The sequence below is a fragment of the Delphinapterus leucas genome, chromosome 13 (assembly GCF_059928025.1).
Source record: "Delphinapterus leucas isolate spDelLeu-1000000601 "Yukka" chromosome 13, BTC_Dleu_Yukka2, whole genome shotgun sequence".
Classification (NCBI taxonomy): Eukaryota; Metazoa; Chordata; class Mammalia; order Artiodactyla; family Monodontidae; genus Delphinapterus; species Delphinapterus leucas.
In genome coordinates this window covers 73,541,009-73,564,631 of record NC_143141.1, presented here as the reverse complement: position 1 = coordinate 73,564,631, position 23,623 = coordinate 73,541,009, and the positions used below count along the sequence as shown (strand labels likewise).

General features: G+C 47.6%; 1 protein-coding gene across 1 annotated transcript in view; it reads left to right on the top strand.

The window, feature by feature from the left end:
- Nucleotides 1–12,915, top strand: part of DPYSL5 (dihydropyrimidinase like 5) — a 90,329-nt gene extending 77,414 nt beyond the window's left edge. Inside the window, exons 10-13 of the mRNA XM_022574254.2 lie at nt 102–244; nt 2,218–2,425; nt 6,167–6,335; nt 8,361–12,915. Coding sequence (XP_022429962.1) covers nt 102–244; nt 2,218–2,425; nt 6,167–6,335; nt 8,361–8,446 — 606 coding nt within the window. The 3' untranslated portion in view covers nt 8,447–12,915. The remainder of the gene's footprint in view (nt 1–101; nt 245–2,217; nt 2,426–6,166; nt 6,336–8,360) is intronic.
- The last annotated feature ends 10,708 nt before the right edge of the window (nt 12,916–23,623 follow it).

The window sequence follows — 23,623 nt, the reverse complement described above, 5'->3', positions numbered from 1 at the left end:
TCTGAGCAACTAAAAGTCCTCAGGCCAGGGTCAAGCGTGACCCAGGATTTGAGGCACACACACAGGGCCTCAGTTGACCTAACACTTTTGCAATGTTTCAGGTTGGAGGAAAAATGGATGAGAACCGTTTTGTGGCTGTTACCAGTTCCAATGCAGCGAAGATTCTCAACCTGTATCCCCGCAAGGGCCGCATCATCCCTGGAGCCGATGCCGACGTGGTGGTGTGGGACCCAGAAGCTACAAAGTAAAACCTGCTGCTAGTCTCCAGGGCTAGAGGGACTTGGGATTTTAAGGGCCTTATATTACAGAGCTCCAAAAGCATATCATCTTTGCACTACTTATAGCATAGAGCAAGATGACCCTAAGGTGTGCTCAATTCAACAAATACTTGAGGGCTTGCCATGGTCCAAGCACTAGGAATGCAACAGTGAACAAGAAGGTCTGAAGATCTGCTATAGTGCAGCTCCATGTGCACGGCACTTTACAGTTTTTCAGAGCTAGGTCACATCAACTATCTCGTTTGCTTTTCACATAGCCCCAAGAAGCACTTAAGCCTAAAGTTCTTATTTCCATTTTACTGTTGAAGAAACTAAGAGCAGAGAGTAGAGGGACTCCCCACATGACATAGCTAATAATTGGCTGAACCAGATAGATGTCCTGACACTCAGTTCCGGACTCTTACACCAACACTCTGCTTCTCCCGTTGAGGGTGTGTGTCCCCTTGAGCACACAGCGCTTGACACCCATGGTGTTAATGAACACAAGTTGAGTGGGTAAATGAAGTGAATCAGGAGTTATCAAGCCACAGGATAACTCACCTGTTATGAGCATCATCTTTTTTTTTAGTTAATTTATTTAATTTATTTTGTTTTGGCTGCGTTGAGTCTTCATTGCTGCACGGAGGCTTTCTCTAGTTCTGGCGAGCAGGGGCTACTCTTCCTTGCAGTGCACTGGCTTCTCACTGCGGTGGCTTATCTTGTTGCAGAGCATGGGCTCTAGGTGCACAGGCTTCGGTAGTTGTGGCACGCTGGCTCAGTTGTTGTGGCTCGCGGGCTCTAGAGAGCAGCCTCAGTAGTTGTGGTGCACGGGCTTAGCTGCTCCGCGACATGTGGGATCTTCCCGGATCGGGGTTCGAACCCCTGTCCCCTGCACTGGCAGGCGGATTCCCAACCACTGCGCCACCAGGGAAGCCCCAGGGCATCATCTTTACTCAGAGATTTGAGCAGGGTAATGGGAATTGTTTTTTAATGTTAAATTTCATTCAGTCACTCAACAAATAGAAAAGTGCCACCATTTGCTGAGCACTTTTCTAGGTGCACAAGCTAGCAGCGAACAAGATAGACAAAAATGTGCAGGGATTTTGAAGATAAAAAGTTGAATTGCAAAGAAACGCACCTCCCTGCTGGGATCCCCACACTGCTTCTCCATTAGGGCACTTGAGAAGCCGGGTTCTGCATCCAGCCTGGGGCTGGTCCCTGCTGCTGCTGCAGGTGTGGCTGTTAGGGATTGCTATTGGCAGAAAGACCCCTAGAGTACAGCCCAGTGTATTAGTCCGCTAGGGCTGCCATAACAAAATACCACAGACGGGAGGCTTAAACGGTAGAAGTTTATTTTCTCACAGTTCTGGAGACTAGAAGTCCAAGATCAAGGGGTCAGCAGAGTTGATTTCATTCTGAGGCCTCTCTCCTTGGTTTGTAGATGGCCATCTTCTTCCTCTGTCTTCACATGGCACTTCCTCTGTGCGTGCGCTTCTGGTGTCTCAATTTCCTCTTCTTATCAGGACACCCATTTGATTGGATTAGGGTCCACCTATATGACCTCATTTCACTTTAATTGGTTCTTTAAAGGCCCTATCTCCAAATACAGTCACATTCTGAGGTACTGGGGGCTAGGACTTCAACATATAAATTTGTGGGGCACACAGTCCATCCTAGCCTTTGGGGGTCATCCCTTCCTACTGAGCATTATCCCTTCCCACTGAGCAGCATCCCTTCCCACTGAACATTATCCCTTCCCACTGAGCATCATGCTTCGCACTGAGCATCTTCCCTTCCCACTGAGCATCTTCCCTTCCCACTGAGCATCTTCCCTTCCCACTGAGCATTATCCCTTCCCACTGAGCGTCTTCCCTTCCTGCTAAGTACCTTCCCTTCTGTTGAGCTGTGACATCTATACCTCCTCTCAGAGCGTTCTCTCCTGCCACTGCCTTCCCACCAGGACCATCTCAGCCAGCACCCAGGTGCAGGGAGGAGACTTCAACCTGTACGAGAACATGCGTTGCCACGGTGTTCCACTGGTCACCATCAGCCGGGGGCGGGTCGTGTACGAGAACGGCGTCTTCATGTGCGCTGAGGGCACCGGCAAGTTCTGCCCCTTGAGGTCCTTCCCAGACACTGTCTACAAGAAGCTGGTCCAGAGAGAAAAGGTAAGGTGGGGGGGGGGGGGCGAAGAAGACATGTGGGAAGAGGTTGAAGGCCCCTGGCGGCGACATCCTCTATGACTTTTAAATCTCAAAGATGTTCTCACTCTGTCTTTCCACCAAATCTTATTGCCTGAATAGTCACTTTGGGAACAATCAAAATAGTAGAAAAGGAGCACCTGTAACAAAGTAAAATTTATTGGGAAGGGTCCCCAACTCCCTGGGAGCCCGGGGGTACTATGAGGTGCTCATAGCTATCCCTGACATCCAGGCTTCTTGTCGTCCCTCAGGGGCAGGGGACTCCTGGCTTGGCCTGGTTGTCATATTTGCCCTGGAGATGCTCTTTCCCCAAAATCCCCACGGCCGCCCTGTAACTGCAGTAGGCTGGGTGGGCTGTGCTGAGTCTGGGCCCCCCAATGAAGTGGTCAAGCCAGATCTAGCTCACTGCCATGCGGGGGTGGCCTGAGGTCTTATCGTGAGAGTTTCATCCAGTCCTCGGATTCCGTAAACACCCTGGGTGTTCACTGAAGCTTGGGGCTCCACCTTATCCCCAGGGATACCAAACTCTGGGTAGAGTTTCATCCAAAAGAAGACTGGCTGTTCCCTCGTTGCTTGGGGATTGATTGTCCAGCCTTATCTTTGAGAGCTGTCCTGACAACTCCAGGTGCTGGGAACCAACTGCAGCCCTGGCCTCTGGGTGGAGAACCCAAATCATCAGAAAAGAACAAATCTGACAAAACTGACAGGTGAAAGCATCATGAGGTTTCCCCTTCCCTTCCTCCGGCATAAAGCAATATTATTATGGTTTAAAACGCTCCCGCCTAGCTACTTCCAGATTCTGTCTAGAAAGGGTGGGTGTTCTTAGAAATATCATGACCAAGGGCCTGGGAGCCCCAGCCCAAATGCAGGTCTTCTATCAGGGAGCAGACTTGGATTACCTAAAAAAAAAGCATGACTTTAGTTATCCCAGTATTCAATTCAAAAGCGAACTCAGGATCTCTCGGGTAGGTGAATGGTCCCATCTCCAGTATGCTTCCCAGATGTGGACAATGTCAGGAGACCTCAGCCCCACCTCTGGGGGACGTGCCACAAAGAACTGTAAGAGCGACACATTCACACGCTAGACTACCTGACCAAGGGTGGCAATGATTTAAAATAAGAAAACGGAAAATAACAAGTGTCAGTGAGGCTATGGAGAAATTGGAGCCCTCGTTCATCGTCAGATGAATGTAAAAGGTGCAGCCACTTTGGAAAACAGTTTGGCAGTTCCCAAAATGTTAGCTATAGAGTCACCAAAATAACTCAGCAGTTCCACTCTTGGGTATATACAGAGTCAAGAAAAATGAAAATATATGTCTTCACAAAACCTCGTACATGAATGTCATAGCAGCATTATTCATAAAGGCCAAAAAGTGGGAACAGTGTACACGTCCATCAACTACTGAATAAACAAAATGTGGTATATCCATACAGTGGAATATTATTCAGCCATAAAAGGGAATGGAGTGCTAATATATGCTACATACAACACACATGACCCTCAAAAGCATCATGCTAAGTGAAAGAATCCAGTCACAAAAGACCACATATTAAGTGATTCCATTCGTATGAAATGTTCAGAAGAAGCAAATCCATAGACAGAAAATAGATTAGTGGTTGCTTAGGACTGGCCAGAGGGGAGAATGGGAGTGACTGCTCACGGGGACGGAGATTCTTTTGGGGGTGATGAAAATATTTTGGAATTACACAGTGTTGGTGGCACAAACTTGTGAATTACACTAAACACCCCTGAAATGTATTCTTTTAAATGGTGAATTTTATGGTATGTGAATTATATCTCAATTTGAAAAAACAAAAAATCTTTAAACAGTTCTGTGGCTTTCCCAAAAAAAGATGTTTTAGTCAGGAAATAGGATCAAAAGAGGGCAGAGAAAGTGTTTGAAGCCCTTCTAAAAACCAACCTGGGACTTCCCTGGTAGCGCAGTGGTTAGGAATCCACCTGCCAATGCAGGGGACACGGGTTCGATCCCTGGTCCAGGAAGATCCCACATGCTGCGGAGCAGCTAAGCCCGTGTGCCGCAACTACTGAGCCTGTGCTCTAGAGCCCACGAGCCACAACTACTGAGCCTGCGCGCGCCTAGAGCCCGTGCTCCAAAACAAGAGAAGCCACCGCAATGAGAAGCCCGCGTGCCACGGGGAAGAGTAGCCCCCGCTCGTGGCAACTAGAAAAGCCCACGTGCAGCAACGAAGACCCAACGCAGCCAAAACTAATAAAAATAAATAAATAAATAAAAACCAACCTCACAAGAATGTCAGACAGATACCAATTCACATCAGACCGCTCTTAGGGCCAGACATAGTGGAAGAGCCCAGCTTCTAGGACTGATATAAATTCAACTCAGAGGCCCTTTATCCAAAGCACTTATAATGACAACATAAGGTCCTCAAGAAAAAGCCAATTCTATTCCCTATTCTCTGGTATAACCCTTATGTAACAGAATGCAGGTACGCAAAAAACTTCATTTCCCCCAAATTATAAATAAGCAGTCCCTACAGAGCAGGGTCCTCAGGAAAGAAAGTAGCTCTGGGGTTGGGACCAGTTGTATAAAGCCAAAGCAAGGGGCTGCCGGGAGCCGGGTCCTGCCAAGGTCACTCACCCAGGATTCATCAGGTCTGTACTCCCACCCTTCACCCCCGAAACCCCAAAGTGCAGCCTGGTAAAGGCTAAAACACTTCAGACCAGTTTTGACATTCTGAGGACTGAGCTCAACTACAGATCTGCTGGAGAATACAAAGGAATATGTAAGCTGAAGAGCCTTCCAGAAATCACCCTTATCTGTTGTTTCTCTCAACAAGGTTTTCAGCAAGCATTGTGCAGCAAGGAGATTGAGGTTATGTCACTGAAGAGTGCCTGGGGTGTAAATTATTTACGCTGCCGCTTCAGACCTTATGCACACACTCCAACACACTTCCTCTTGCAGCAAAACTTTGTAATATGATTAAGCCCCGAACTGACCCCTGCAATAATAACAGCTGCTGGTACTTACATGTCACTCACCGTGTGCCAGAGCTTTACGCGTTCTATTTCATTTGATCTCATAACAACTCTGTATTCTTATAAATAAGAAAACACGCACAGAGAGGTAACATAACTTGCACAAGGTCACACAGCTTACACATAACAGAGCTAGGAGTGGAACCCAGGCAGTCTGGTTGTAGAATATAGGCTCTTAACTCTATTGCCTTTGTGAGTACAAAATTAACTACTATTGCTGCCGGGGGATTCTAATCTCCAAATCAGCTGTATTTAGCCTCTATTCCCACAAAGTTGTCAGATCACAATAAAAGGCCTGGCCTCTTGAGAGCCTGGCAAGTGAGGGGATGACATTGCTCCGTGTGAGGGGTGCTCTCTAAAGCTGAATACCTCAGAAGTCTCCCCGCTACCTTGGAAAACATTCCACCAATGTCAAGGGGAGTCAGTGGGTATCTCTATGCACATGCATGCAAACACTCACACACATATGCACTATTTAGGAGGTACAAGCGGATTCTCTACCCCCGGGTTCAAGGTGTAGGAAGGCTTTGTCACATGCAGTAATTTGGGTCCTAAGAAGAGTGGCAGCTTCCAAAGTCTTATCAGCCATCAAGGAGGCTCTGGTGGTGGTGGTGGCTTGGCCCTGAGGGTTGATGCTGTCTGTGCTCTGATGGCATCATCTTTTCCCCTTTTCTGCTCTCCACCTTCACTAGACCTTAAAGGTGAGGGGAGTGGACCGCACTCCCTACCTGGGGGATGTAGCTGTCGTTGTGCATCCTGGGAAAAAAGAGATGGGAACGCCACTCGCAGACACTCCTACCCGGCCTGTTACCCGACACGGAGGCATGAGGGACCTTCATGAATCCAGCTTCAGCCTCTCTGGTAAGAGCAAGGGCCACTTGGCCTGGCACCTGCATCTCCACCACAGTGAGGGGACAGGAGGAGGGCAGAGGGACTAGGAACCCCACCCCGGCAGAGGGGTTTATGCTGCTTTCCTCTTCATCTTCTCCCTCCCTCCCCAATCCCCTGCCCGTTGACGACTGCTGGGCCCCATGTTATAGACACACAAATATTGGCGGGCGGGGAAGGAGGGCTCTCCCAGTCCCTGGGCACCAGCCACTCTTAACAGGCCATGGCCCTTTTGGGCCTTTCCCCGTGGTTTCTAAGTTCAAATAGTTTCATCCCTTGAGATACCTTGAGGGCCCTGCACATAGGGATGCCCCAGAGACGATCTGAGCGCAGAAGCGTTAACTCTGTGCTACGTGGGTCTGCACCCTCATCCCCACCCCGCTCCTCAGCAGCCTCGCTGAAAGACGTGGTACTTCCCTTATACCCTTTCCTCCCTCATCTTAACCTCAGGTTTGCCACCTTCTTTTCTGCCCGGAATTGTACTGTATGTAATACAATATAGAATATATGGGGTGTATCTATGCTTAGAGACTTTATCGTCGACAGCGTGTGTCCCAGGTGCTCGGCCGTAGTTAAAGGTGGGGGTCATGGCGGCATAAACGGCGAGCCTCACTGGAGAGCAGGCAGAGACGGTAAGATGCCTTGGTCCTGCAAGCAGCTTTGCTGGAAGCCATGATCCCTACTTGAAAGGGGCAGAGGCCGGGTCTCACTGAACGGCCTTCACGACTAGCCCTGGCGCAGACCGAGCCTCCGCTCTGCAAGAGCCGTGCTGGGGCCGGAAGGTGAGAGGAGCAAGATCCTGGGGAAGGTGAGACGCAGCCACAAACTGTCCTAACATGAGAGGCCGAGAACTAAACCAGAGGGGAGCCGGGGGGCACGGCTGCCCGCTGAGCTTCCTCTGTGCCCAGCCGTGTGCTGGCCGCAGCTCAGGTGGTTCTTGACTGAGGAGCTGACCACCTGTGGAGAGGGGTCCTCTCCACCACCCTCCCCATTGTCTCAGAGCCAATCTCATTACGGAGATAACTTCTCCCCCACCCTGAGGGCCACTGCTACTCCCACCAGTGATGGGACTGAGTGCAGGGAGTCAGAAAGGGATCTGCGGGGTGGAGTGTCAGCGGGAGCCCCGGCCTTGCCGGTCCACGAGGTGTAGCTCCCCACGGCTGCCTGGGTCTGCCGCTTCCTGCAGCCGCCAGCCTCGGGAGAAGCAGCAAGGCCCCCCAGAGCTGCGAGCCCCCTCTGGCCTCTGGCTTCTGCTCCCACCCAAGTCTCGGGCAGAGCCAAGACTGGGCGGAACCGCTCTCAGGTTCAGCAGACATCAGGCAGCCTCTCACCTTCCCTCCGCCCCAAGCCTGGTCTGTTCTAAATGGGACAGGCTGAAGAATGTCCCATCACACACCCTGGGGCACAGACCTTCTTTTCTTTTTTTCAATTTATTTATTTATTTTTTTTTTGCTGCACCACAGGGCATGCGGGAATCTTGTTTCCCCGACCAGGGATCGAACCCATGTCCCCTGCAGTGGAAGCACGGAGTCTTAACCACTGCACTGCCAGGGAAGTTCCCAGGCCTTCTTTTCTAAGTCTCGGGACTTCGAGACGTGGGGGCCTTTGGGGTGCTGTTCTTTGATTTTCCAAAGCAGTGGCACACCCTTCCTTCTCGCTCTCTTGCTCACTGAGGCATATGTGCAAAGGTCCACTTGCTAACAGGCATCTCCCTGGTCCGTGTGCTTGGCAAGAGACCATACCCCCAGGGCTGGCAGCAGTGAAGGCAGTGTAGCAAGGCAGTTAATCATGGAGGCTCTGAACCAGGAAGACCTGGGTTCAAGTCCAGGCTCTACCACTTATACGCTGTGTGACATTAGCCAAGTTAACTTCCCTGAGCCTCAGTTTCCCCACCTGTAAAATGAGATGGAGTTGGATTGAGGATTAAATTAGATCCTAAGCACGGAGGACCTGGTTTTATTACCCAGGGGAGCTCACCCTCTGCTTCCTTCCTTGCAGGTTCTCAGATCGATGACCATGTTCCAAAGAGAGCCTCAGCTCGGATCCTCGCTCCCCCCGGAGGCAGGTCAAGTGGCATTTGGTAAAGGCATTGACCAGCCCCCCAAGTGAAGATGCACCGCTGCCACCAGCCCACACGCCCTCCGGCCACAGCTGCAGGGGGCGGGAGAGGCCGGGCTGGGCAGCGCACCACCTGAGGGGGCCCCGGGACACGGGGAGCCCTCCCCATGTCTGACACGTGATTCACTGTGCTTCGAGCCGACCCTAACAGGCACTTTGAGATGTGTTCCTCCTGCTGCAGTCCTTTCCTGCCTTGGCCTCGGCAGGCTTCCCGGGGGCCCATGCTATGCACAGAGCCCAGTGCATAGAGCCTGGCCCCGCCCCTCCTCTCACACCCGTCTCTGGGCTGGCCTTGGGAAAGCCCGACCTTAGTGCCCTGCCCCTGGCTGACCCGCCAGCTGTCCAGAGCACTTTAGCAGATGTGTTTTAAAAGAAAAGGACTCCCTCCCCCATCCCCTTCGGCCCAGTGGTCACTTTCCCCAAGTCAGACAGGTGTTAGCATCCCAGCCATGCCCAGGACATCCGGTTTTTCCCCACTCATCTCCCGCCCCTGTTTGGTTGTGGCTGGGACACTCTGTGCCCTTTGCCAGCTGCTTCCTCTCCGCCACCCCCCAGGAGTCCCAGGCCCAGAAGGGCTGGCCGGGCGGGCATGAGGCTGGTGCCAGGCGCGTGTATATGATTTTGTTTTGCACGTTTGGTTTGCGCAGTGGTTTGGTTTGACTTGTTTGTGCATCCTGTGAAAAATGACGGTGCTTCGTGTCACTAGCATAGCATAGAAACAGGAATAGATGTGGACCTTAGGAGATGCTGCATCGACACCAACCAGACAGCCTAGGGCACCGATGACAGGGGTGAGAGGGGGATACTGGACTCGCAGGCCCTTTTTCTCCCTTCCTGGAGTCTTCCTGTCCTTCCCCTCCCCTCCTGGTCTAGTTTCCTGCATCCTGAGAGGGTGCCCGGGATGCTGGCCCCGCAGACCTTCAGGGAGCAGGGTGGCCTTTCCCATCTCTGGCCCTGGTCACTCCCAGCACTAACGCCACACACACACACACCCAGCCGCCTGTACGCTTCCGCCTACTGGACCAAGGCCCCGCCGCTCATCCGTGTGATTGGCGAGAGGCCTCATGCCTGCTAAGAGAGATGGGGGTGGGACTAGATCCAGGTGGGAGGCCAGGCCAGCAGGACCTGGTTGTAGCCCACAGCGCTGCTCCGGGGCTGCAGTCTCCTGTGGTCAGCACCTCACCCTAACCTGCCTGTGGCCTCCATCTCCTCCCAGTTGGGCCCTCCCTGCCTCCAAAGCTCCAGGTGGTTTCCATGGAAACACTAGAGGCTGCCCTTGCTAAGCCTTGTTCCCCCTCCGGGAGTGACATCATGTTGCACATTTGGTCTGAGCACCCGGGCTGACACGCGGCTCCTGGTCTCTTGGGCCGGTGGTCATACCCGGCACATTTCTGTAGTGCTTTTCACGTTGTCAAAGCCCTTTCATGTATGAGCTCTCAATTGCTCCTCACGACAGCTAAGTGTGTATTATTCCCCCATTTCACAGCTGTGGCCCAGAAAGCTTAGGCCTTCTGACTCCAGAAATGTCCAGGACTGTCCTTAAGAGCTTGGCTGTGTACCCTAGCTGTGGACAGGAGGAGTGGAGTGACATCTCTTGCAGATCCCACCTGAGAGTTTAACCAACTAAAAGACTTACTCTCCCAGTAGGCATTCTGCTTTGTTTTGCACAGGTAGATAAATTTTTCTTGTAAACAAACTGACGCGTATCACTGTTTGAGCCAGAGCCAGTTACTTGTTGGAGGCCTGCCCTGTGGTTTGAGCTGTCCCCACATCCTCACTTAGGAGCTGAGAGGACTGAGACAGTAACCCAGGAAGCAGAGGCAACAAAGACACTCATGGAGGGTGGTGGCCATGGGGACAGTTGGTGGGGATCTGAGCCTAGGAAATTGTGTGACGCTGACCCCGTGGTACAGCGCGCATCATCTTTATTCCTTTCAGCCCTTGCTGGGTCATGGGCCTTGGGCAGATGCCAAAGAGCCAAGCAGTGGTGGTGGCCAGGGGGCAGAGCATCCCTGCTTGGGCTAGGAAAGCTTTACCTTCTCTGAGTGCCTCCGCCTGAGAGATGCGTGGTCCGTGGCTCTGGGAGACCACATGTTGGTGTGGTCCATCGAAGGCCTTCCACTTCATTCACCCCCGACCCTTACATAGACCCACCCTTGCCCAGGAGCTTCTAGATGAAAATCAGAAGGAGGTTCAAGGAACCAAATGAAAGGTCACCCCCTGCCACCCATTCCCTGCCCCTGTGCCGAGCTCCAGCCAGCCCCATCACCAGCCCCATTGGCTCTTGGTTGGAATGAAAAGGGTCTCTGGTTGCACTGAATGCAGCTCTCAAACTGGTCTTGTACTTGCTGAATAAATACTGTTGTTCTTGCCTTAGCTGCTCTCTAGGTTTGTGGGGTTAAGTTACCAGAAAATTGTGCTACTGTATGTGTGTGTGTGTGTGCGCGTGTGTGTAGTGCTAGGAGTCCACAGTAGGTCTCGGTCAAGCCAATGCCGTGATGAGGGCTTTTCCGATACTGACCCAGAAACCACAGAACCACTCGGAAACCCAAACCCCCTCCAGCTGCCCAGGTGGCAGGCACAGCCTGGGGTCGGGATGGAGCCTCCAGCACCCAAGTGACTTCCTCACTCCTCTGTAAATGTCATGGTGCTAAGATTGTGTCAACCCCATGATGACACATGGTCCTGTGCTTTGGCCACCTGACTGAGGCAAAAACAAAACAGCCCGACTCGTTGTGTTCTGGTGCAGGTTTGTATTAAACTGTAGCTACTTCTCACTTGGTCTCAGTTGTGTTTCTTCAAAGAAGACGGAGCTTGGTAGGGGGCCTCTTCTTCCACAGTGGCTGGGATGAGGCTTCAGTTGCTAAAAAAGTCAGCTTTGGGTCTTCACTTGTGTTAGGTGGCAGGTGGCAGCTCACTGGGAGGCCTGAGCAGAGACTGAAGATTAAAAATGTTAAGAGATGGGAGCCTCAGTGGCCCGACAGCTAGTAGTCAGTCCTCTCTCCTGGTGGGAACAAAACCAAGGTTTTTGGTGCCAAATATCCCAGGACAAGTTTGGGCTGAGTTATCTGAAACAGGAATAATTAGGGGAAAACATCAGATACAAAAGACAGGCAGGAGTGGGGATGGGACTAGGCTTTCCCCACCCACCCTTTGTCACCTGTTCTCTTGGTTACCATTTTGGAAACCCATAGCCCTGTCCTCACACTGGAACCCTTGGCTGTTGGAACCATGGTCTCACAAAATCCCATTTCAAAGGACTGTACAAGGCCAGCGTGTCTTTGAAGGACCTGCAGGCTGCTCCCTGGCTCTCCGGAACCCCACATTTTGCATTGGCCCACTGTGCCTTCAAACCCTTCCATCTGCATCAAGACTGATCTACCTTCTCTTAGATCTCAGCCAGAGGTTGGGGGGTTATCTGATCAAACACTTTCACACTAAAGAGTGAGTGAAATTGTTGCTACCAGTACTATGGGGTCACTTGTACTTCTTAGCCCCAAAAAACAAAACCTTAATGAGGGAATTTTAGGTAGAATGGGGAAATAGTTGGGAGCCGGAGAACCTTCTCAGTTCCCACCAAATAAGCAACCCTCCTGCAAATAAGGCAGCCCATGACCAAAAGAAATACCCAGAACACTGCAGTTAGGACAGAGCCCTTCACTGTAATGAAATGAGCTGTGTGTATAAGTTCTACTGGGGTTTCGGAGCCAGATGGAAACACCATTATTGGGCTTGTGAAGGATGCCAAGTCCCTGGGGTGATACTGGGCCAAAGCACCTGTGTTACCCTGTTTCCCCATAGCATGCATGGGAGCACACCAGAATTTGATTAACTGCCAAAAATCCTTTGTAAGTGTTTGAATGAAAAATGGCATGGCAACTCACTTGGCAGGTCATGTGCACGGTAGCAGGTGGTTTATAGAAAAAAAAAATAAGATACCCAGGAAGACACTGGTTGCCTTTGTACGTATGTAGTCGTGGGAAAACAAAAGACCACAGACTCAGACTTTAAAAGTAACACTTGATCGTTTGTAAGAACCTGCATTTGTGGAAACTGAACCAGCCAGCAACTAAGCAACCATCCATCACCCTCTATTTCTTCACTCCAATTACAGGCTGACTCTTATGTACAGGTACAGCCTAACACTAAGAACTGCCTTGCAGTTGTTGCAATGGAGGAGGATGGGCCTCATGACACCCAAGTGATAAAGAAGAAACCTCACGATACACGGGCAGCGTAGACCTTCTAGTCCTAAGTTAATAAACGGCTATTTGACCGTGTTGCTGACAACACATTTGAAAGGGCTCTTAGTACTTTTCCAGCAAAACATTCAAGGATCTAACATTTGTTGATACTTGATACCATCTTATAATGATGGCAGCTGAGTTCTTCACCTGCTTCCCTTCATATATTTACAAACCACACATGTACACCTAGAGGTATCTTGTCCGGGTTTGCCCAGACAGTCCTGGTTTAAGTCTATTGCCCTCCAGAATAATTATTAATAGCGCCCCCTTCACTTTCAAATGTGTCTTGGTTTGGACAATAAATAGGTACGCCTATATGATCATGAGTTTATTAATATGCTTGTCAGGAGTCAAAAGTTTTTCCATCACTGAAAGATGGAGGGCAGGGCATGGTGAGAGGCGAGGAAAAGGGGTCCTTTTTCACAGGTGAGGACTGGAGTTTCTGGTGACGAGCTCTGAATCTCCGCACAGCCCTCGGCGGCCTCGTGAGGTCTCAGTGGCTGTGGATGCAGCAGAGTGGTAAAGGCCTGGGGGCACTTTCCTAGCTTTTCAGTTTAGCTTATAGACCTTATTATTCCATTAAAAGTTGTAAGCCTACCAAATTTTATCATTTACTTTTAAAGGGACTTTGATTCAATTTATAAACTTAAACACATTACAACATTTTAAATTACATTTAAAATTCTATTTCCTTTTTAAATACCTTTCCCAAGTACTAAATAGTTATTACCAATCTGACAAACTTAGAAATATAGTGAGCTTAGAGGTTTATTAGATATTTCTTCGCTCAGCATAAATTTAGTAAGTTTTCGACATAAAGTCATAAGTTACACATTTTAAATTAGTTCTGGGGTGCTCACTGTAATAGGCCAAAATTTCTTTTACGAGTATGACATAAACTACCAAATACGCTCAGATCCTCTCTCTCTCTCTTTTTAAAACTGAAGTATAGCTGATTTACAATGTTCTTTTAGTTTCAGGTGTACAGCACAGTGATTCTGTATATATGAGTTTCCAGACATAATCAAGACATTTCTAATTAATGGAAATAATGCGTCGAGCTAGCAAGAGAAAGGCACTAGCTGCATACAAAGAATTGGAAACTGAAAGCTGATTCATCAAAAAAAAAATACTAGAAGATGGAAGATCATGGAGTATGTTTTCTAAATTTTAAGGGAAAATAATTTCCAACCAAGGTTTCTACACCCAACCAATCTGTCAACCAAGTATCAGTGAAAAGTCATTTTTAGACATGCAAGATTGAAAAGTTTGACCTTTCTTGTACCCTTTCTTAGGAATCCATTTGAGGGTGTGCCCCAACGTATTAAACTGTAATAAAAAATAGAAAGACATGGGATAAAGGGCATAGGAGATTCAGCGTAGGTAAGAGGATCAGGAATGGTGTAGAGGGAAATCCCTGGAAGGCAGCTGGGCAGCAGCCTAGAAGACAAGGGGTCCGGAAGGAGCAACCCTGAGAAAACCCTGACCAGGAGGCTAGAAAATCCATTTGGTCCAGTATTTGCTCTTTTGTCACAATGTGCTATAAATACTTAGCTGAAAGAGGTTCTCAGAACAACCAGAAAGTATCGCCCTGCTCTTGATAAAAGAGAACAGAAGAAGAAAAGATGATTTGCAAAAAGAATGAATTATGGATTCTCTGAGTTTGGGGCTTCCTTACACAAATCTAATTTAACCTCTGCAGAAATTTCTACCACATCCCTGCCAGATCATCTAGCCCCCAGGATCCAGGACATTTAGTTCAGTGACAGAGAAGTGCCTCCCCCAGGCATACTATCCCACTCCCCCAGAGCTCTGTTTGTTCAATATTACTTCCCTAATTGAAACGGAATTCTGTCTCTCTGCACCTCATGCCCGTGTGCCCTATAGCTGTTCCCTCTGGAGAAGCACAGAGCAAATAGCCACCCCATTCATGTAACAGCTCTTCCCATATGTGCACTTCATAGTGGGCTCCGTCCTGCCCACCCCACTCAGGTTTCCTCTAAGCCAGTAGTTCTCAAACTCTGGCTTTGCCTCAGAATCACCTGGAGTGCTTATTTAAACACAGCTCACGGGGTCCCACCCCAAGAGCTTCTGACTCAGTAGGTCTGCTGTGGGCCAAACATTTCTACAAGTTCAGGTGTGCTGAGAACCAAACTTTGGGAACCACTGCTCTAAGCAAACAGCTCCCCTTCTGTCAGCTGTCGGTCCGTGGCATTGTTTTCATGCCACTCATCCTGAAATGTGGCACCAAGCCTCCAGAATGGAGGTTCTGGTGCTTCTTTTTTTTTTGTCCAAATTATTTTTATTTATTTTTTAACATCTTTATTGGAGTATAATTGCTTTACAATGGTGTGTTAGTTTCTGCTTTATAACAAAGTGAATCAGCTATACATATACATATGTTCCCATATCTCCTCCCTCTTCCGTCTCCCTCCCACCCTCCCTATCCCACCCCTCTAGGTGGTCACAGACCACCGAGCTGATCTCCCTGTGCTATGCGGCTGCTTCCCACTAGCTATCTACCTTACGTTTGGTAGTGTATATATGTCCACGCCACTCTCTCACTTTGTCACAGCTTACCCTTCCCCCTCCCCATATCCTCAAGTCCATTCTCTAGTAGGTCTGTGTCTTTATTCCCGTGTGTCTTAACCCACAATGACTCCCTGGAGACTGCAAGGAACAAACAGCCTGAGGGGCAGAGGGCCCTGGAGAAGTAAAGCCCTGAGAAATGACCTCCTTTGGAGAGTGAGTGCCTTCAGTTCCTGGGGGGGGGGCGGTGCAGAGCAGCAGCTGTGCACTGAAAATGCCAGGAAGGTATATCTTCCCCTGCCCCTTTCCACTGTTGGGCTGGCCTCCTCTTCTATCCTCTTTCTGCCTTGTTCAGCCTTTTGCTGCTCCCCAAAGTCCTGGGTCCATGAGATGGCCCCTGGCCACAGTACTACCCATAAAGGCCTCCAGGTGGCGCTTTAAGCTTATCAGTGCCTGCTTCTTTGGCTTAAGGTGCCAAAGCTGACCTAACCTAGGTGAACTGGTAAGGCCCAAGAAAGGCCAATATGTCCAGGTCACCATGGCCTCAGTCCCAGCCCCCAGAGCAGCTTGGGATCAGGGCAACCTTGAGTGTGAGTGCGGGGCCATAGCAGCCCTTCTGCTACCAGGAGAACCCCTGGGGAAGTTGTCCCTTTCAAGGCCAATGTCTAAGCTAAAGTTGCAAGATTTAACAAAAATACAGGATGCTTAGTTAAATCTGACTTTCAGATAACAAGTAATTTTTAGAATTTTTTAGTGTAGATATGTCTCAAATAGTGTCTGTGGCATACTTATACTGAAAAATTATTTGTTGTTTACCTGAAATTCAAATTTAACTAGGCATCTTATATTCATGTGGCAACTCTAGGTTTACGTTCATGAGTTTTACATCTTCCATGTAATGCGTGCTTATGGAATATCTGCCAAGCATGTGTTAGATACTACAAAAATGAATCAAGTGCAGCTTCTGCATTTAGAGATTAGTTTGGGGAAAGTACATATTGAGAAATAATTGTAGTACAGAAGGCATAGGAAGCATGGGATAGTGGAAGTTTGGGGTTTGGTGTTGGCTTTAGGTTCCGGCCCGGCTCCTGACGTGCACTAGCTGTGTGACCTTACTTAACCTCTCTGGGCCTCTACTGTTTATTGTGAAAATGGGAATGATACCAACCTCAGGAGGTGACCAGGGAGGTTATAGGAAATGGTACGTATTTCATGCCTGGCTATAGTAGCAGCTAAATAAATGCTAATTTCCCCTTTGTAAACAAGAAATACTGTGAGAGAGAGACAAATAAAAGTGCCAGAGTAGCAAAGAGCTTTACCTGCTTTGAGAAGGTCTCTATAAAGAATGTAACACTTCAGTTTTTAAATAAAAATAACAACTGATACTGTTTATTGAATGCCCACAGCATGCCAAGCATTGTCCTAAGCACCTGATAAACAAGATCCCACCTAATTCTTAAGTCTCTGAGGCTTTTACTGTTATTATCCCTACTTTACAGATGAAGAAACTGAGTTAAATAGCTTGCCGTAGAGTTAGGGAGTGATAGATTTAGTATTTCAACTCAAGTCCACGTAGCTCCCAAACCTTGCCTTAACCTCTGTTTAATGCTGTCTTCGCGTGAATTGGCCCTTGACATTTGAGGTGGGGATCGCTACGAAGAGAAGCACGATTTGTGTCCACTGAGCTGCAGAAACAGTGGATGCTGATGCAAAAGCTGGGGCAGGTGAAAGAGAAGAGTCTTGGGAGATACATGCACCCCAATGTTCATTGCAGCGCTATTTACAATAGCCAGGACGTGGAAGCAACATAAATATCCATCAACAGAGGAATGGATAAAGAAGATGTGCTACATCTATACAATGGAATATTACTCAGCCATTAAAAAGAATGAAATAATGCCATTTGCAGCAACATGGATGGACCTAGAGATTGTCATCCTGAGTGAAGTAAGTCAGAGAAAGAGAAATATCCTAGGATATCACTTATATGTGGAATCAAAAAAAGGGTTCCAGTGACTTATCTACAAAACAGAAATAGAGTTACAGATGTAGAAAACAAACTTATGGTTACCAGGGGGTAAGGGGGGGGAGGGATAAATTGGAAGATTGGGATTGGCACATACACACTATTGTATATAAAATAGATAACTAATAAGGACTGTATAGCACAGGGAGCTCTACTCAATACTCTGTAATGGCCTATATGGAAAAAAAAATTCTAAAAAAGAGTGGATGTACGTATACATATAACTGAGTCACTTTACTGTACACCGGAAACTAACACAACATTGTAAATCAACTATATGCCAATAAAAATTTTAAAAAGTCCTGGGGCCTGGAGGCCACCTCAGACTCATGCAAGTTAATCCAAGCCTTTACCACCCACCTGCTCATCATGGTGGGCATTTTCCACCAAAAGCAGGGTAACATCTTGCAATCTAAGCCACTGGTATAAAGGTGCTATTCAAGCTGGATACAGTGGGTAATTAATGTCCACAGGAGGTTTGTCTTAAGACCTTTGCAAATTCTAAGTTTGCCTATTTGCTCCTACATAATGTATCAGGGTATAACTGAGGGGGAGAATCAAGTGACCTCTTGACCTTAATAAGAGTTTGGTTACTATTGATAGTTACCATTTATTGGGTATTTACTGTGTGTCAGGCACTGCCAGTCATTTTTCATACATTATCTCACTTAACCATCACAACAACAAATGAGAAAAACCAAGGCCCAAGGTCGCATAAAAGAGGAAATATTGGACCCAAGGCTTGTGCAGCTCCAGCGGGGGTGGGGGTGATGGTGTTAGATTCGCTCTCTAGATAAGGCCACCTGCTTCAAGTCTTGGGATTAAAAGTTATTCCTCAGCAAAATTACATACTGTTTCCATGGGTCCCTTGTAAAGTTTAAAACCATGTCAAGGGTTCCTATATGTGGGAATCAGTCCTATTTGAGTGTCCTGTTCCTCTTTTAGCTAGTTTCAAATGAATAACGGACACTGTCAGTAACAGTGACCAGCACTGCAGCTCCTCTCTGCCCTCACCTCACAGTTAGGGCAGCCCTGCAAGTGCCCACCTAAAGTCTAGCCCCCTGTCAGCCAGAGTTGACCCACTCTCTCAGACTCCCTCAACCACTTGGCTTCCCCAGTCACCCTGGGCAAAGCACAAAAGGTCAAGTTGTTTTTAACTTGCTTGGCTATTTTCAATCCCATGTGAGGTGCTAAGCGTACAAAGGTAAATAAGATATGGTCTCTGAGAGTAAGGACCTCGGGTGGGGAGAGATGTGAATAAGCTTGGTATCGTAACACAAGGCAATGTGAGGCCGTGACAAGAACGTACCTCGCACCAAAGAGAACGTGTCAACTGTCTGGAGTAGGTCCCTGACAGTGTCACAGAGGAAATGACACTAAAGCTTGTCTTGGAGAATGAGTGGGAGTTTGCAGAATGAGGGGAAAGGGGGACTCCAAGCAGGGTGAACCCCGTAACGGTGGCTCAGCTGTGAAACAGAACAGGTTTCTTGGCCAACCACAGGTGCTTCCTCTTTGTGGCTGACATATATGGTGAGAGGTAATGAGGCTGGGGGCATAAGAGGAGTGGAAGGTGAAGTGGAAATGCTTAGTAGGGGCCAGATTAGAGCAGAGCTTCTCTACCATGTGAAAGAGTCTGAACTTTTATCCTTCAAGCCAGTGTGTCTCAAACATTCCACTAAAGTACCCCAAAAGGCAGTGTGGAGAGTTCAGGCCTGGAGGTATCTTGAGTTCAAACTCTCTAAACGTCTTGTCTTTAAAATCATGTGATTCTTGCATTCTACTTCATCATATGTCTGGGTTTTTAAAAAATATTTTTAAATGTTTTCCTGAATCTCTAAATAAAATTGAAGCTTGAGGAAGATATAACTATTTTATAGCTCCTCACTCTGTTTCCTTACATGACTCCCCCATGTCCAGAAGTTGTTTCAGCCAGTTTGAGAATGGCAGCCATAGGGACTTAGGCAGAGGAGTTATGTTGATAAGATTTATCTTCTAGAAAGAGCCTCCTAGCTGGTGTTGAGGATGGGTCAGAAGTGGGAGAGACTAGAGGAAGAGAGACCAGGTGGGGGGCTCTGCAATAACCCAGGCAAGAGATGGTAAAGGTGATGGAGATAAAGAAGGAGAACAGACCTGAGAGCTATTTAAAAATGGAATTGATAGTGTTGGAAAACTGTTCTGGTATAAGGAGTTGGAGAGAAGATGTGGGTTAGGATCACCCTCAAGTTTTTCTTGGATAGTGATGTCATTCACAATAATAGGGAATATAGGAAAGTTAGGTTTGTGAGGGGGGAAGGGTAAATAAGTTTAATTTAAGCCTATTGGGTTTGAGGTGCCTGTGGGACATAGGGTTGGAGATATCTAGAGGGCAATTACATATACAGGTCTGACAGTTGGAAGAGCTGATTGGGATGGAGATACAGATTCAGAAGTCATGGGAATACCTGAGGCCACTCAAGAAGTACGTATAGAGGGAGGAGAGAGAAATGAGATGGGAATCCCAGGGGTGTTTAAGGGCAGATCTAGAAAGCAAGGGCGAATGGAAAAAGGAATGCCAGAGTCAAGAGGACTCATCGCTTCCTGGCGAATGGCCGATTCCAGGGCTGAGGTAGAGAAAGTGCGAGATGAGCCGGAAACATCTTTTACCAGAAAGCAAGGGAAGGTTCAAAGGATGATGGGGACAAATCCAAAGGACACAGGGGCCAACTTGAAGTTTCTTCCACTGGCCAAATCTGTGGCCATTGAACATCAAAACAAATAAGAAGAAGAAAGGATTATAACCCACTGGGGGAAAAAATGCCTGTCAACACTGATATAAATAAATAAATGGCAGTGGGTCTGAGCCCTAAACCAGGAACTGGCAATGTGTGCCCATTGGAGTTCAGGAACGCTATGAACTAGTAACTGCTGTGTGTGCCTTTTTTTTCTCCTTGTCCATAGAAATTACCCTATATGCCTGTGCCTCTGGTGTATGCTGGGTACGCATAAGGTAGATGATGTGTCTCTTTACTTCACAGGTCTTCAGATCAAGAGGACTGGTACTCGAGGAGTTATATCCAAGGAACTGGGCCTGAAAAGCCATATCCACACTGGGCCCTGAGTTAGATGTTGAGATCCTGGACTTCAAGTTGGTGCTGTCATGGATTGAGACTTGGGGGTCTTGAGGGAGGGGATGAGTGTATTTTGCATTGAGTGGCATGTGAGTTCTTGTCATTAGGTGGTAGGGTGTAGCAGATAGCATTTTCCAAAGATGATTCAACAATATCTCTCATCCATGCTCTTATTACGTGACTTGGACATTGCTCCCTTTGAGAGGTGTGGCCTATGTTCCCTTCCTTTGATATTAGGTAGACTTGGTGACGTTGTTCAACCAATAGGATATGGTAGAAGTGATGCCTGAGGCAAGGTTATAAAAAGAGATGCAGGGACTTCCCTGGTGGTCCAGTGGTTAAGACTTCACCTTCCAGTGCAAGGGGTGTGGGTTTCAATCCCTGGTCGGGGAGCTAAGATCCCACGTGTCTCGCCGCCAAAAAACCAAAACAGAATACAGAAGCAATATTGTGACAAATTCAATAGAGAGTTTAAAAATGGTCCACATCAAAAAAAATCTTTAAAAAAAAAATGATGCAGCTTTTCTCTTACTATTATATTCACCCTTGAAACCTTCAGCTACCATATAAGTATTCCAACTGTCCCAAAGCCACCATGTAGTGAGAAAGCTAGCTCTGAGACAATATGAAGAGAGAGGGTTGTCTAGTTAGCCCCCTGCTGTTTTTAAGCTCCAGCCACCATCTGACTGTAACCACTTGAGAAACCCTGAGTCAGAGCCACCCAGCGGAGCTCTTCCTGAATTTCCATCCCACAGAAACAGAGATAATGAAATGGTTATTGTTTTAAACCACTAAATTGAAGTGATTTGTTTTGCAGCAATAGATAACTGACACACAGTAAAATGTTAACATGTGGAGAATCTGGATGAAGGGTGTACAGAAACTCTTTGTAGAATGGTCATTTATCCCATGTGTGACAAATGGGTGGGGCTACAAGGACCATAGTCTCTTCTCGGGATTACTCAGGACCAGCCAGCTACCTCTGATGCCAGCTACCATCCAAGTCCACACCTACAACCATGGAGATGTGCTGGAACTTCAGAATGGAGAAGCAAAATAAACTGAGTCTGAAAATTTTCCCTTGTCCTTGTGACACCCAGACACCCTATAGATACAGTTAGGAACAGCCTCAGTTCTCCAACTCTGTAGCTAGGAAAAGTGTAGCCTGCATTTTTACTGTCCTAACCCCTTGATTTGCTCTGGGAATTATCCTCTACAAGAAACCCTCTCCTTTCTGAGAACTGCCTTGGATGGGTGGAGACAGTCTTGACTCAGCATATGCTGTGTCCCTCTCTATTCTTACTCTATTTGTAGTCAGCTGCCTTCTCCTTCTCTCCTGAGAAAATGGGCTCAGTCAGAGTGCTTTGACACCCATAGTCCTGGGGTGGAATCTCTGGGAGCTATACAGGGAGACTCAGAAAAGAATGCTAGCCTACGAATTCTTACTTCTGAGTCATTCAAAGAGAATGCAGCATGTCAACAAGCCCAGCAGAATCCAGTGATGTTCACCAAGAGCGCTGGATCTGAGCTGGGTTAGGAGATGGTAGAATAGTAAGGCATGAAGAGCTTGTACTGATTATAGAGGGTGACAGGAATCATTGAAGAGGTCAGTACCTTGTGAGAAAATTTATTCAGTGGAAACATTAGGGACAGTGTAGAAGGGAGACTAGCTACAGGTGAGGAGTCAGGAAATAGAGAATGCCAGAGTCTAAATTAATAGATGACTAGAGTTTTGGCATTAAGATGGAGAGCTAAGTGAGTGAGAGAGGTGTAATAGTATCTGTGGTACTTAAAGATTACATATGTGCAAAGATCATATGGAAAATATTAGTGGAGACTCTGAGGCAGTTAGATCAGAGAAAGTGAGGATGAACAAAAAAATTTTTTAACCTTTGACTCCTTTCACTTATTTCTTTGGAGTCAAAGAAGATACTTCTTTGAAGACTCTTTGAAGAAAATCTTTGTCTTCACTTGATCCAGTTCCATAAGCACTTATTGGAACTCTACTATGTTTCATATTGGGTGCTAGATGCTGAGGGAGCAGATGAATAAGACAGAATTCCTGCCTACAAGGGGCATGTAGTCTGGTTGAAGAGACACATGCAAACCAAGGACAATACTGTAAGATGTGTATGGAGGTATACAAAAGGAGGTATGTACAAGATGGGTACAGAGGTGACCTTAAGATATCCACGGGAGTCAGGGCTGAGGGAAGGAGACCCAGAAGTAGTTTGCACAAAGAGAACCAAGCTAATGAAATCATGAAGTGGTGAGCATAGTGGAACCCTGGGTGGAGTACTGGAGGACAAGGACAGTAGGTGTGGACAGGAAGAAGAAGGATCTAGAAGAACTGGGGAGATCCATAAAAGCTGACCTAGAACAGGGAATTTGGGAACACCAATGAACATATCAAGGAGGGAGCTAGTTATGAGGGGGTAGAATTTAAACTAGCTAGTGGGCAAGATGAAGAAACAGGTATCGTTTACAAATGCATTGGGACAGAGACAATAAGGTTGATAAAAATTCGTGACCTGTGTATAGAAGACTTTGTTAGCTCCATTTAGAGGTAAAGGTATAGACTTTTTGGCAGGAGACAAAAAGGAATGCTTAACACAGGCAGAGGAAAATTGAATTTGGGGATTAGAGTAACAGGCTGCGATTGAAAGCCATGAACCAAGAGAGGAGAGAAAACCCAGCCTTAGCTCTCTCCTGTTGCTAAAAAAGAAGAAATATTCTCCCCTTTCTCCTTTGCAGTAGCCGTGAGACAGATAAGAATCCGTCATCTAGAGGGAGGAGATATGGCGATACATGTATATGTATAGTTGGTTCACTTCGTTATAAAGCAGAAACTAACACACCATTGTAAAGCAATAAAGATGTTAAAAAAAAAAAAAAGAATCCGTCATCTGGCTACTATGGAATCAGGTGTAAATGATTGTTCTTTCTGTGATCAGTTAGGGTGGAGGAATTGTTACCCCGTTGCTAAGGAAAGAGGAAGGGGCTGTTTCCAGTTGCCATGGTGACAAGGTAAGAGCGTTCCCTCGATACCGCCGTAAATTTATGAGGCGGTGTCCTCTCCTTGTTGCTATGGCAACTTAGAGGGACTGTTCTCGTCGTCCCCACCTCCCATCGCAGTTGCTAACACAAGGTGGAAGTAGGGGCTGTCCTTCCCTCTCCAACCAGTTGCCTTGGAGACGGCTGGTGCCCTGGCCCCGCCCCGCTCGGACTGACAGC